The 15,468-nt window shown below is 29.0% G+C and overlaps 2 protein-coding genes across 2 annotated transcripts in view; one reads left to right on the top strand and one right to left on the bottom strand.

The window, feature by feature from the left end:
• The window catches only part of LOC123292718, a 389,066-nt gene that overhangs the window by 54,625 nt on the left and 318,973 nt on the right, over positions 1-15,468 (top strand). The window contains exons 2-3 of the mRNA XM_044873432.1: positions 4,248-4,507; positions 5,639-5,789. Coding sequence (XP_044729367.1) covers positions 4,248-4,507; positions 5,639-5,789 — 411 coding nt within the window. The remainder of the gene's footprint in view (positions 1-4,247; positions 4,508-5,638; positions 5,790-15,468) is intronic.
• The window catches only part of LOC123291729 (facilitated trehalose transporter Tret1-like), a 58,248-nt gene that overhangs the window by 35,804 nt on the left and 6,976 nt on the right, over positions 1-15,468 (bottom strand). The gene's annotated exons all lie outside the window — the stretch shown is intronic.

Below are 15,468 nucleotides of genomic sequence, written 5' to 3'. Positions count from 1 at the left end.
TGTGCGAGCAGGAGCTACGAGGGGGAATATACCCGACTTGGCTCTATCACATAGCTAGAATAAGTAAAAAGATAAAATTTTACGTTTTGAGCCATGGAGGAGGTGGGCTATGTTAAAAATTTACCTCATTTCTTGTATTGAATAAAGATACATCTGATTGGGGCTATCTTGGTAAAAAGGGTAGAAGATATTTTCAAAACTAACATGGTTTTATAATGGCGGTGACCAACATGATATAATTTCTGTATATCAAACCAGTTTTTCTGTCTTTTGAAGAGGTCAAGAATCTTCGACATGTTTGTTGGGTTTCACTATTGATTTTGTTATGTGTTGTCAATGTATAATGAATTTCTGTCTCGTAATCTGTTCAATATAAATCAAATAGATTATACTGTTACAATCTACAATATTTATTATCTATGATACGGCAGATAATAATAAATAGATTCTATAATTATTGAATAATAATTTAGTAATTGTAATAAGCAAAGCAAATAAATATTGTATTTCATCAGAATTATATTTATTCCTAAAATTTCGAAACCAGACGCTAGCTAATTAAAATAAACTATACTTAATAAAATAAAGCTAAAGTTTTAATGATATATATATTATGTTTGGTATTAAACCAAAGATCGTGATGAAAATTTTCTAATATTACATTTATTATGTGCAAATATAAAATAGTGCTCTTGTTTCGTCTCCCGTAGGTTCGTCTTCAAGATTTAATTTGAAATTTTTGGAATGCACTCCTCAAAACTTATGATTGAATATCCAGCACAATAGATTGAATAAAGATATTCTAGTTTAACCATAACATTTAACCGCGAGTGGTATTTCTTGATTTAATACTAAACACTAAATATGTCATAGAAACTATGGATTGGATCGTAAACTTAATTTGTTTGGAGTAACTTTTACGGCGCTATATTGTTTTTTTTTTCTTTTATATAACATAAGTTATAAAATGATATACTCAAGGACGTTGATTTAACACCAAATACAATAAACATCATCAAGACAAGACTCTCGATTTTAGTCTATAGCTTTTTGTCGCTTAAAACGGATGTTATACAGGGTTGGAAAGGGAGGAATGGATGATTTGAAATAACAGTGACACACTCATTTTTAAACGAAACTCAAAATTTATTTTTCTAATGAGTACCTTAGATGTTGCCATTATAAAAATTAAAGAGGAAAAAATTAAAACATTGATTACGTATGAAAAATAACATCTGTTAAATGCTGTCCGTTTTTTGTCCATGCACTTCTGTAGACGTTGTGAACGCAGAACTATAGGTATTGGGCTTCTGAAAATCCACGTCAACTCCATAAAAAATCTCAACACAGCGACAAATTGACTGCTTGGTGTGGCATTAGTCGAAAATTCATTATTGGCCCTTACTTTTTCCAAGAAATGATCTGTCAATTCAGATCGTTACCTCACGATGCTGCGTTAGTTTTCTCTGCCACAATAGAGAAGATGACGTATCAACCTCAACACAGTATGGTTTCAACAAGATGGGGCGACATGCTATACATCGAGAGCAGCTATGGAATTTTTGAGGCAGACTTTCCCTGGGCACCTCATTTCGTTGTGTGGAGTGGCCTCCTCGGTCACCGGACCTGTCACTTTGTGACTATTTTTTTTGGGGCTTCCTAAAAGCACGTGTATACATAAACAAAGCACTTGAAGCCCTGAGTGAAACAATAACACGAGAAACTCGAGCGGTACCACGTGCAATGCTTCAAAGGAGTATGGACAACTTCTCACAACGTCTACAGGAATGCATGGACAAAAACGGACAGCATTTAACAGATATTATTTTTCGTACGTAATTAATGTTTTAATTTTTTCCTCTTTATTTTTTGTAATGGCAACATCTAAGGTACACAAAAAAATAAATTTTGAGTTTCGTTTAAAAATGAGTGTCTAACTGTTATTTCAAATCATCCATACCTCCCTGCCCAACCCTGTATATGTTTCCCTCTTAATATATGCATTATTGGCACGTACTCATCAAACTCATATCAAACACAATGCATAACAGTAAAACTTCGGTTATTCTTCTTTAACTTTTACCTAGACCATATGCAACTTAATATGTTATTACAAAAATGTATAAGTTAAGGACTAATAACAGGAGCTTTTATGACCAGTAGCGTGTTTGGTATGAGATTAAAGGTATTGATGATGTGCACCGGGAAAAAATATTAGCTTAGTCGAAGTTTTTTTACGTCAGAAATTTAAAGAGGCCAGTTTATTTACATAATAAATCTTATAAGGGGTAAAAATGACCATAGTATTAGTTGATAAAAAGCCAAGCAAGAATTTTCACGGTTATCTGCTCTATATATTAATAGTTGCCAATGTTTGTTAATCATTGTATGAGTTTTTTCAGACATCTACCCGCAGCTGAATTAGTTAAAAATTGATTACATCCTTATTCCATTTAAGAAACATCCTTCCTTTTAGAACAGCCTGTAAATAAAACTGTATATTCCACACAGACAGTCTAGATATATAAGGATGTTTTCTACATTTCCTACATCAAACTTGTTTAAAGGATCGTAGATAAGATTTATCTTATCAATAACCTAGTTTTATATATATTTTATATGTCTTATAATATCTGTCTATGTTGCACATAAATAAATTATATTAAAAAAAAAAAGTAGAATCCTTATAACTAAAGAAGTTTTCTTTTCTAAGAATCGTACTACTTTCCTACCACTAGATGGGTAACAAGCATTCACGTTAGATTTGATCTTACATATTTGTCGTTTTTATTCATATAATATGATAAAATCTCTTTGATTGAGTAAGAAAGATATCTCTTTTTGTTGATAATATTTTAAGGTTTAGTCTTTTTTTGCGATTCTTATTTAGAATTTCTAATATGTATTTGATTTGGGTTTTTTATTCAAATAGTTTCTCTTTAATATTTTATGATAAACAACATATTCGATTTTAACACATTTGTATCGCTCATTCACTCATTCATAAAAAATAATCTAACGTTAAATTTAAGCGAACTTCGGGACTGCATTTGTTAAATTTTATCTAAAAAAAATATATAACTTTAATTTTTTTATGGCCAAACCGTCTTAGAACTAGAGACAAATAATAATAGAATTTGGTAGAGCACTTATTCCTAAATATTTTCAAAATCCAATTTCAATTTCTTGCAAAAATTTCTTAATTTTCTGTGGCTAAATTTGGTTTACCGGTTGTGCACTTATAATTTTCATCAATCCTATAGCCTAGGTCTTAATATTTTTCCTTGAGAATTTTCAATTTTCAAGCCTAGGTGGCTTTTTGATCTATATCTGTACCACTTCTTTCAGATATTCTAAAAAACATAATTTCAAAAAACATACATTCTAAAATAAACTAGCTGTACCCTGCTACACTTCACTGTGGGGCATTATGGTTGTATGGAGAAAATAGATGAGATGTATTTAGAATTTTGTGAAATTTGATAACCCTACGATAGAAGAGTTCGTGTAACTTACATTTTTTTAATGTACACATCATCATATCCGTTTATTTATTTTAGACTTAGGTATATTTGAAAGTATTCAATAATTTAAAATTTTGTTAAAATCAAGCCCTTTGATAACATACTTAAAAACGAAAAGTGGGAGAGTGAAAAAAACTTTTTACAAAACAATATGTAAGGGCTTAAAAGAAGATAGATTCATTTCGAATGATATGAGACCAAAACTTTTCATGAAAAGTATGGAAACCTTTCTTTATAGCTCATTTTCAAGCCAAGAAGTAAACTTTCGAGAGATATAGTAAATTTTTTGTAAAATAATTTTCAAAACTTTTGTACGCTTCCAAAATTTATATAAAATTTAGGGATATTTCATTTGTCACCATTTCAACCCTTAGTACAAAGCGGCAGGAGGTGAGTATAATTTTTGAGCAATAGATTCCAAGATTAGAAAGTACAAAAAAAATTTTCCCTTAATTCTTTTGATATGTTTATGTTGTGATATTATTAATATTTATCTTTCGGTATTTATCTATAAAATCGCAGAAGGTAGTTTTATAATTCTCTTCTATAAATAGCTTTAAAAGGATCAGAGTTCTTACAAAAAGTTAAAGAAAAATGTTGTGTTCATTTTTCAGATGATTCCATTGTATTTCTTGGAAGAATATTCGATTTTTGTTTATAAAAGTGAATTGATTACAAATATATGATAAAATTCATTAACATATTTTTTTTCAATTTTTACAGGCTCGTCAACAACAAGTGCAAATCGAAACACGAAACAATTACGAACAATAAAACAATATCAAGAACAAAAAAATCAACATTTTCACAGCGACAATATCGACACTTTACATCACAACAAGGTGTCACTTGAAGACAAAACGAACTTAAACAATATCAATTTGTTGTCGTATGATAATAAATCGAATAGTTATTCAAAAAATAATCCAAATCGTTCACGAATTAACAATAGTGATTTAAAAGAACGTGTTATTGATAAAAATGTGTTATTTGTTAATAAAAATACAAATACAACATTATATTGTGACTTAAACATGAATAAAGAAACAATTTCTTCTTCTTCGTCCAATGTAGTGATTTGGTTAAAAAATAATAAACGTATGATTACAGCATATTCTATATTATCTTCGTCCTCTTCTATTCCATCTTCGTCTATTAGCAGTATATGTTTGTTATTAATACGTGATAATAGTGATTATATTCATCAAACATTAAGGTAAAGTCGATATCAGTTAAAATCGTGAATTATAACAAGCTACGTACTTCCTCCTCTCTTCAAAAGTTTCTATTTACTTCGTTCGAAAAAATATATTTGAACATGATAAAATGGAGCATTTGAACTATATTTAAAATAGTTCTTCAAGATGTTGATTTTGCTAATAAAAAGTCACAAAAAATTTATTTCGGAAAAATACACTAGCTTTCTTGCCAAAACTTAAATTAAATTTTAAACTGTAAAAAACGCGGGCATTCAATTTGGTGACGTAATATCGGTATCATTATACGAAATAACACAGATAAGTTTGACAGATATATTCACAGACAACTAATTATAATAAATATAAATATTATTATATTATCTATGGATAGATATATTATAACTGATGGTCTATGGTTCACACCGATGTGATATCACATCAGGGCTTGCCCGCGTTTTAGGTCACGTGATATGCAGTTTAAAAATTACGATTTTTAATTTTAATATTATACAAAAAAAATGTGCTTTTATGACTATTGTCTATTTTTTTTTATTATGATAATCAAGATTTTGAATAGTGGAACCTAAATTTAAAGGCTTATTCCGAACACTATAGTTTGTTGAATTAAGTTTACAATAACTCGATGACTCCAAGCTTTTGGCACTTCTCTAATTAATGTTGAAGAGTCTGACCAATTTCATTTATTCCTTGAAGAAACTAGTTTTCAAGCTTGTTATATTCAACGATGTTTCTAATACAACCTTTATTTTCTTTAACTAATTACTTGACAGTAAGTAGATTGGTATCGACTTTCCTTAATAATTGATTAATTTTGTTTGTTTGTTGAATTAATATTTTAGTGATGATGAATATAACACAAAATCAATAAATAGTAACTATAATGATAATAAAAAGTGCAAATATATAATATCAGGTGATAATGGATTAGTTTTACATATAAATAATATCAATTATAAAGATGCGGGTCACTATCAATGTGCTCAAGTTCAAGAACATTCAGGGAAGATATTGGTCAAAGGAAAACGAATACTTTTGAAAATTATTGGTAAGTACTTAAATATTTATTTAATAAACGTCGTGCATTTTTATTTTATTACTACTAAATATAGGCACGACTGAATAAGGATAGGAAATAAGGTCGGTTGCCTTGGAGATAAGTAATAGAAAATTCCTACATTTTCCTGTATATATTTTCTTCAATAGTTTAATTATTAATTTTTAAATATTTATGTTTTCCGTAAGATGTTATTTTTGATTAATTAGGCAAATGGTAACCTCAGATTCATTACTCATTATATTATTGTTCAGCTGCTATTCATTATATTGTTCAGCAGCGAAGTAGCTGTAGTTAAAATAAAAAACAATAGCTATCACAATTTCTAGTTTTCACAAGTCACAATCTTGAAACGTGGGATTACACTATTATAAGAAAATTGTTTCTATTAGTTATACTGAGTAGGCAACTCTAGTAGCTTACGATTGCGGATTCGATTCCCGCGTCATAACAAAAATTAAATAAATTGATGAGTACTTGTGATGAGATGGCATCATCATCATTGTGTGCCATGTCTGTTCAACAGACGTTGGCGATCATGAATTCGTATATCCCATGTTCCCATTTTCATTATATTTTGCTTGTTCTTTTGTTTCCATGATATTTCTTGGCAATTCATTGTAGTGGGTTGCCATTGCCTACTACTGTGATTTTTAATGTCTTTGTTAATATTTGTACACAGACTTGTACTGTACACTTGTAGTATACACAGACTCTCAAAATGATTGTGGTGATGAAATTATGGCCTGAGTGAGTCTCGGACAGCCAATATAATCTATTTAACTACCTACACTGAGTATAAAAAACGATTTTCCCCCCATCCCTAAAATTTGCAGAATCGATTTAGACTTAGTCCAACTTCATATAAAAAATATTAAGCCTTTTATCCAAAATTGCCCTGGCACTCGTACATCTTTAAACACTATATATAAATTGAGTTAAACTATAATATGTACAACTATAATATGTAAGAGATAGATAGTTAAATATCATCTAGTATCTATTTACTAATTGTAAATACGCTTTAATCCTATGATTAAGTATCTCGATACGATTAAGTACTTATATAGATTGTATTACAATATATTTTTAATGTGTATTGTTTCGGGCTCATCTTCTATACGACTATATACTTGTATACCTATTATTATTATTTTATACAGTGTGTCGCATTTAAGATGAAGACACTCTCTTATTTTCGGTATTTATAGGAATATCGATTTGAAATTTTGCACGGTTATACAGGGTGATGGGTTACATTTTTTAAGATACCTAACCAAAATCAGAACTTTAAACTCTATCACTAACTGACAAATAAGTCTAATTCTTAATATTTTACTTAGTGTCAGAAAAGTTGCTTAGAATATTTTTTTATACCCATATATCAATTTTCAGGACAAAATTCGCATTTTTAATTTTTTCATTATTTTGGTAATAATTGCTCCACATTTCCTTGTGCTGTCACTGCTGTCCTATAAGCCACCGTCTTAAGATGTCCCCATAAAAAATATTCCAATGAATATAAATCAGGAGAACGTGTTGGCCAATTTGAAAAAAGCGTCGATATGAATAATAAATGTTGTTAAATACTTATTTATATCTAAAAATGTCTGAATCAAGTGTAAATTTTTCGAAAGTTATAATTTTTGTCTCAATCTTGCAGCTACTAAAAATTTAAATTGCAAGTTTTGAGTAGACCATGGGAATAATCGATGGCTATGTTGAGCACCTTTTTTGTAGTAAACAGTTAACTTCTTTTTAATTCCATATTTCCATGGACGTATAAATTTGGGGAGAGAGAAGGAAGTTTAGTTTAACATAGTTGACTTATGTTTTACTCAGGCTCGCCGGAATCCAGCCCGGGGGATGAATAACGTCCGTTTCCTGCCCCCAATCCTTTGAAAAAACATGACATGTATAATAATTAGTATGTAATTACGACACAATAATATGTATTTATTTAATGACGGACAAGGTTATTAAAATATTTGGGCTTTGTTGTTTTATTGAATCATTGAAATACGTCATTAGTTACACTGAATATAAATTTATGCATTCAGGTTTATTTATTACTTGTTAGTAGAAAAGCATTACTTGTTAGTAGACGGGAACAATTAGTCTAATATTTGGCTTCAAGTTTCAGATAAAGTGTGTAACTTCGAACAAAGCGTTAGAAATTTATGCTTTTAGACAAAAATTTTTCAAACAACTTGTTTTGTACTGTAAAAAGTAAACTAAATTGTTAACGTCCTTCGAATTCCGGGTCCCTTTGCAGAGCCCGGACCTGGGGGTTTCTCCCTTTTACTTTGAAAACGCAAACGTTTACAAAACTAAGCACTTTGTATTCATTCCTACCAAAAGTAGGCAAACGTATATTACATTTTTTGAATTCTTCATTCCATTTTGGAAACAATATGGTGGTACCTTTTTAAAAAATCCCTTGACTGCAGAACATAATACATATATTGTAATACTTCATTTAAGATAATATTCTTAACAAAGTTGATAATTTGATCTGTAAACGATTTAGAGTATTTACTTTTCTAGTTATACATTTTTTTATTTTATATTTTGATTTTTAAAGTAAATACAATTTGCTATATTTGGGATTAAGTGAATTTGGTAATATAAAACTAGGTCGGTCATTCACTTACATGATATTAAATAACACTAGGTTACAAATTTTAACTTTTTTATATACCTCAAAAGAAATTTATATATATAGTAGAAATATTCTCTTACAACAGTTTCTTTTTCTACAACCAAATCATTTTTCCTACCTTCTCTACGTAGCAACTTCAAATTAATATTTATTTATTCATTTCAAACAATAAATACCTTGTTTCATATTAAACTGTAATAAAGTAAGGAGTAAAAAAAGTTTTGATCGTTTTACTAGGTCTTTGGCCGGTTTATATTTTCAAAAAATAGAAAGTCCATTGCAGATTTGTTAAAAAGTGCATATCTTTACATTGGATTTCCTGCTACGAACCAAAATAAAAAGTGAGTGCCTTGTGTGCGACTACACATCGACACCAGTGGTTATAGGAGATAACGTGTTCCTTTAGCCAATGGAATACATATTCAATATCAAGCTATTTTGTCCAATCAAGCTATTTTGACGCTCCAGGCAAAAATAATATTTGCCGCCCTTTACATAACATATATGGGTGTCTTTGATAAAAATTTAGGGTAAAACTTTTCGATTGGTTTTTGTCTAAGCTGTACGGTTTGCGGAAAAATGTTTCGGACTAAAATGCTACTTTTTAAATCAATAACAACTTTCTAATTTAAAGTGTTCATCTATCGATTGCTCGTTATGGAGAAGAGCTTGAAAACCTAGATCACGTTTAATGTCTGCGTAAAATGTGCGACTACACATCGAACATTTGTTGTTTTAAGCTGTTTTGTCGATAATAGTTATTTTTCGAGTTTCAAGCATAAGTCAACTTAAAAAAGCTACCCGGTATATGTACTATATGTACAGTTTCTCTTAAATACATAGATTCCAATGGCGATTTTTCAGTATTTTATTTTATTTATAAATTATAATGAATTTTTCCATACAATTCCAGTTTTCGGAATAGTTCTGGTCTTATTGAGTTCCATTTATCGAGATTACTGTGTATCATAATTTAAGAATTTGGCGGCCCACATTTTGGATCAGGAATTGATAAAAATCAGTTAAACTAGTTGGCGTATTTACACAGTATTTCACCATAATATTGCGACATACGTGTTGAAAATATAATTAATTATGTTAAATATTGAACATTATTGAGTTAACTTATTTAACCTTACTAGAACTTTTATGACCATAATTATTTTACAAAAACCTAAAAATGCGACTTTAAAATCAATAAATAATTACATTTGTAAAAATTGTTTCAACCGGTGAGATCTTTTCCAAACAATCAGGCTTGGTTCAGTAAAGTGAATTATTTCTAGTCTAATAATAACATGAACGGCTCAACTTTTTTTAAATGTGAATTTTGATCAGAGGGTTATCTTTTTTAAATTATTGAAATAAAAGTTTGGCATTAAACAGCCTTTTTTGCTTTATAAATTTATTTTTAAAATAATACAAAATATAATGATCCAGGATGGCTGTGATAAAAAAAATATATTTAATTTTCCTCAGATTTTCTTTACAATTTTCCTTATTGTTTTATGTAAGACATCAGACATCAATATGACTAGGAATGAATGGATGAAACAGTAACAAAATGAATGGCGACACCCCAGCAAGGCAAGGCAAGGCAAAGCAAGCAAGTTGATTAATGAAATAAGTTGGTGGAAATAAAATTAAATTATTAACAAGTAAAACAATTAAATTAAGTAATTTAATTAAACTGACACTGACTAATTTAATGCCGCTTAGTATAAAACTTGTGTATTTATATTATAACATAAACAATACTATACTACACACAAATTTGCATGCTGTGCTTGTGTAATACGGCTCGAAACGGTGCGCTATTTTATATTGTGTGCTTATGGGAGAGTATTGTGTCTTGCAACATAATTTTCATTTAAATATTTTTGTTTATTGTTTTTAATACCATTATTTTAAAATATAACAATAGAGAAAGTCCCCCTTTTAGCAAAACATTATATCTATATCTATTTCTGATGTGCGGGCTTAGGGTTTCGTACCCGAAAAATTTGTAGAGGGTTTTTAAATTTTGTAAATTTCACTTGTTTAATTTAAATACTAAACAAGTTTTGATAAAAACGAGACTAAATCTTTATTGATATAGGAATCTTTATTGATATCCACAGAAAAAGACAATCATTCATGTACAATCAAGAATCACACTTGGGTGTACCTTAGGCCACCCCTAACGGTTTCACCTAAGGTGTTTCCTCTATCATGTAATCTTCACTTTTTACTCTAAGAAACACCATTCCAGCAACTACGTGATTGAAACATTCAAAACTCTATTAATTTCTCTTAAAGGCATCTTCTTTCCTGAAAGATTAGTAATAGTTTCTTAACTCCATATTCCGTTGACTCGTCGAGTTCGGGACGTTGTCTCAGGACTTCTTTATTTCTACTTTATGTAGTGGTGTGCTAAGGTATAATAAAAGAAAATAAGTGCTAAAATTAATTATATTACTAAGTGATACAGGACGTTGTTTTTCAATATATGACGATGAAACTTTCCCAGTTTTGGCTTAACCAAAAGGGTACATGAAGTGCGTGCTCAGGTAACTCATTTTCACGGGCGCTGCGAAATGACGGCAAATTCGTTTCCATTTAATAACTTAAGTTTCAGTTTTAGTTTATTTTTACAAAGCATCGCCGTTAAATTTTCTAAATTTTAAATTAGAAAAAATATTGTATTTACTTATACTTAAAACAAAAAAGCAAATAACACTACAATAAGCAAAACTTATTGGAACTGTTCAGCTGAACAAAGTTCTGAGTAAATTAAATAAGATTAAATATAGTCTTAGTTACTTTGCTTAAAAAGAATTTACTTCGGTCAACTAGACCCACTATGCCCAAATCTGAGCTACTACTGGTTAAGGAACATTTTAAATTACATTAACTACATGTGTTAATGTAGGTATTTCAGATTTCCATGTCTCTATATAAACATAAGACAGTTGAGTACCTTTTTCTCCTCTATTTGTCAACCAATTTTTGTTTGTTTGTTTGCTGTAGTAGCTATTGACGACCTATAGATAGCTGTCGAGCTGTCTATAAAAATTTGGCAACATAGGTTAAAACGAATATGGTCAAATTTCGACAATTGGTCAAATGCTAGTACTTACAATTAATAAACAATATGTTCATTTTCGTAGCTAAAAAGAATATAAAATAAGTGAAAATAAACAAGTGACTGAGGTAATTAAGTAACCTGTTTACACAGTGTCGATACCAAACCATGTATTGTTTTATAACTGAGATAAGTTTAAAAAATAGTGACCTTCTGGCCGGCATTTCAATATTTCTCTAATTTTCGATTTTCCACATTTCATATTATCCGGCAGGTTTGGTATGAAATAATAAATAATAGACTCAGTATTTGAAGGTACCTACAAATTTTTTATGTTCTATCTCGTATAGTTTTGCAGAAACTTATATTCTAGCCTTATTTTCGCCCTCACGAGTAAACAAAGATATGTACGAAAAAATGTTTCAAATAAAAGTTTTTTATAGGGAACATTGAAAATGTGATCTAAGGAACATTGTTGCTATGGTACAGCACTTAATCCTTTGCTTATGTTACTAGTAGGTATTGTTTTAGTACTATTATTAGTTAGTGTCTTTAGTTATTGTTTTAACAAAACCATTGTTACATGTTTTCATGTACAAATGGTAGCACGTTTCTATTTAATTTTGTTGTAAACTATTTTCGAGTATTTTTGTAGTAATCATCAGCGACACATTTTTATATGTGTAGTGGTAGAAAAATAGACATACAAGTTTATAACTGAGTAAATAATAGAAGGAAATTATTTCGATTCGAATGATTTTAATTCTAAACCTTGATGAAATCCATTTAAAAATTGCATAAATAGCATTTTTTTAATGTAAAACTAAAATAATTATTTATTTAAATTTGTTAGAAAATATTATTAAATTTTCAATGTAAACCATCTATGCAATCCATAGAGTTTTTATATGTCCAACCATACAATTAGGTACAATAGAACCTCTGTGACTCGGACTTCCTTAAGTCACAATCCTCAGAAAGTAAGTAAAAAAAATGGCATTCCCTTCAGTTGAACAACTACATACGCGGTATCTCAAATATCGAAATTTAGACTTTGTATTTCGAACAAAATGTTATTTTCCTGTGAGGTATTGATATGTACATATTCTATCTTCAGAAAGCATAAGTATTCCGTAAGTTGTAGTTAAGAAGATATAATGATGTCGTAGTTAGCAAAATATAATCACGCCTTTCTAAGTCAAAATTTTAACAATTTAATCTTCTGTACCGCGAACTACTTGTTGAGTCGAAAACTCATTAACTCGAAATTTTTTGCATTTCATTTGAATGATCGAGGCTCCAGTGCAATTAAAAAAGTAATGTATCCCTACCATGGAAACGCCTCCAATAAAACTCATGCACGGTGCGTACATTAATTCATTAATGATGAAATCCTTGTGTGAAAACTTTTCTTGATAATATAATTTCCGCACTTGACGTAAAATTCGCATCTTCTCGAATTGCTGCACTTTATAGTACAGCGATTTGATGTATCTATATATACTGCACACATTTCCTTAGTATTTTGGCCCGCTGATTATAAATTTTGAGGGTCGAATGTGTTAAAGTGGTATTATCAACAGCCTATAACAAAATTTGATTGATTCGATAAGAATCTTTTTTGAATGTTTTGACACATTTAAAATAAAAAAGATGGTTTGTCAAAAAATTAACCGTTTTCGAATTATAAAAGTTCAATATTTGAAAAGTCGACAAAAACTTAAAAGCTCTATATTAAAAAAGAGAAGATGATTTTAAGCATTACTCCTGATCACTATTCCTTCTAAAGCCTTGAATTTTAATAATTAAAAATATCTCGTTTTTCCAAATACTTTCATTACTTGTTTTTATACATTACATTAAAAAATTTCCATTAAATAATTTAAATTAAAAATTATTTTGTAAGTATTATATGTTAAAACAAATTACGGATATTGTTATATTATCATCCAAACATTTTGTTGGCAACAATACCAAATACATTAATTTACCTGCTATAGTAAAATGACAAACAGATACAGTAGAACAAGAATAGTTTAAATAAATCTCAACATTATTCAACAACGAAAATGCCATTTTTATAAGAATAAAAAATGTTTGTGTTAAAAAATTAGTTAAAATAAAGTGTTCATTTTTTTAAAGAATAAACAAATTTATTTTCTGCTTTCCTTACTCGGATCAGCAGAATCTTTTTATAAGAAGGTTCTTCATAGTATATATTTAGCCTAGATTTCTTCTGAATAATTTCAGCATTGTATTATCGTATTCGAGTATGTAAATTATAAATATTTGTTTACTAGAAGTATTTTCAGGAAGTCGGCATAGAATTTATCCTTTTGTCAGTAAATTATTATTTTTGATTTATGTTTTCCGTTCTGAATATTGGTCCCGTTATTTACTTACTTGTGTGTTACTATTATGTAAAGTTTCTTTTACTAATTTGAAATTCTTTAGTGCACCACATTATTATTAATGTAACTAAAAAATTTTCAAAAAATTTATGCATTATGCCGTAGAAGACCATTCTTTACTAACCAATCCCTATATATTAGTAAGCATGTTTGTTTGTTTGTTTATTTGTTTGTTTGTTTGTTACGCTTTCCCGCTAAAACTAGCGAATGGTTTTTAATAAAACTACAGCAATTTAGCTGATATATCAGAATAACAAATGAACTATAATTTATAAAGATATTTTTTTAATAAAATAAAAAAATTTAATTCAATTTGACATTTACCATTTTTAAATTTTTTATAGAATTCTTTAATTTATGGTTCAAAATGATGATTATAGATGGAACAGATCTATGATCATCATTTTGAACCGTATATTAAAGAATGTCAAACAAATTATGGCCAACTATTCTGATATACTCAACGAATTATGACTATTTTTCATTTAACAAAATTGAAAACTGTGTATATCAAGGGTGGAGGCTTTAAAGTGGTGGTTTTTACTCTTAAACCCAGTGAAGCGGGCGGGTATCAATCTAGTAATGAAATATTTGTTAATATACGATACAGAAAAAATATTTTCAAATAAAAATTGTTCTCATACGCTGCTTGGATTAAATATACTATAAAAACTCAAACATATTTTGTTTGAAACATTTCTTTGAAATATGTAATAATTTTAATGTATAAAACTATTATATTTTCGCTCCAAATTTTAAATATTGGTTCAAATTTTCGATTTGGGAATGATCAAAATAAAACGCACAGCATACTCAAACACAGATTCAAATTTCTAATCACAGAAAATATAAAACACTTTTAATATTCTGTTGTTTAAGACTTTTTAACTGCTTGATGAATATATTTATATTATTTTTAGATTAATCATGTCATTGAAAGGAATCCTCTTTTATAGAAGATTTATTGAAGCATTATTGAAGAAGACGAGGTCACAAAAATTTTTAATTTAAAAAAATGTATACCAACAAATCATTTCTTCGAATAAACAATAATTTTTTCATTTCCAAAGTTTATTTACGATAGGATTTATTTCAAGCAATATATTTTTTTGTGTGCATACAATACGTCTCAAGAGCTTTATACTATTGTAAGAAACTAAATATCTTGGAAATGCAAAAGATTTATACACTCAATGCTGAGCAGCCCAATAATTGACATGTGCACATGGAGCTAATATATCTGTCCCAGCCTCGCTCGGGAAATTAATGATATTTACGAAAATGTTTAAGATAACAGTTTAACTGAGATAACAGCGAGGAAATAAAACTGAAAAAACAGTTTAACTGAGGAATTGACTTCTCGTCCGTAGATTTATATGTTAGCCGGAGGAAAATGTTTGCCTAAGTGCACTTAACAAAGTCATATACACGTGAACTTGCGCTTTTTCTATTTGCCCCCATAGATTGGGACAGAAGTACCCTACTTTCGGACACCTCATTCTCTTTACATTTAAAGAAACTATTGTATTTTAT

The sequence above is a fragment of the Chrysoperla carnea genome, chromosome 2 (genome assembly GCF_905475395.1).
Source record: "Chrysoperla carnea chromosome 2, inChrCarn1.1, whole genome shotgun sequence".
Taxonomy (NCBI): Eukaryota; Metazoa; Arthropoda; class Insecta; order Neuroptera; family Chrysopidae; genus Chrysoperla; species Chrysoperla carnea.
Note: the sequence above shows the minus strand (reverse complement) of the source record. Positions and strands in the feature narration are given on the sequence as shown.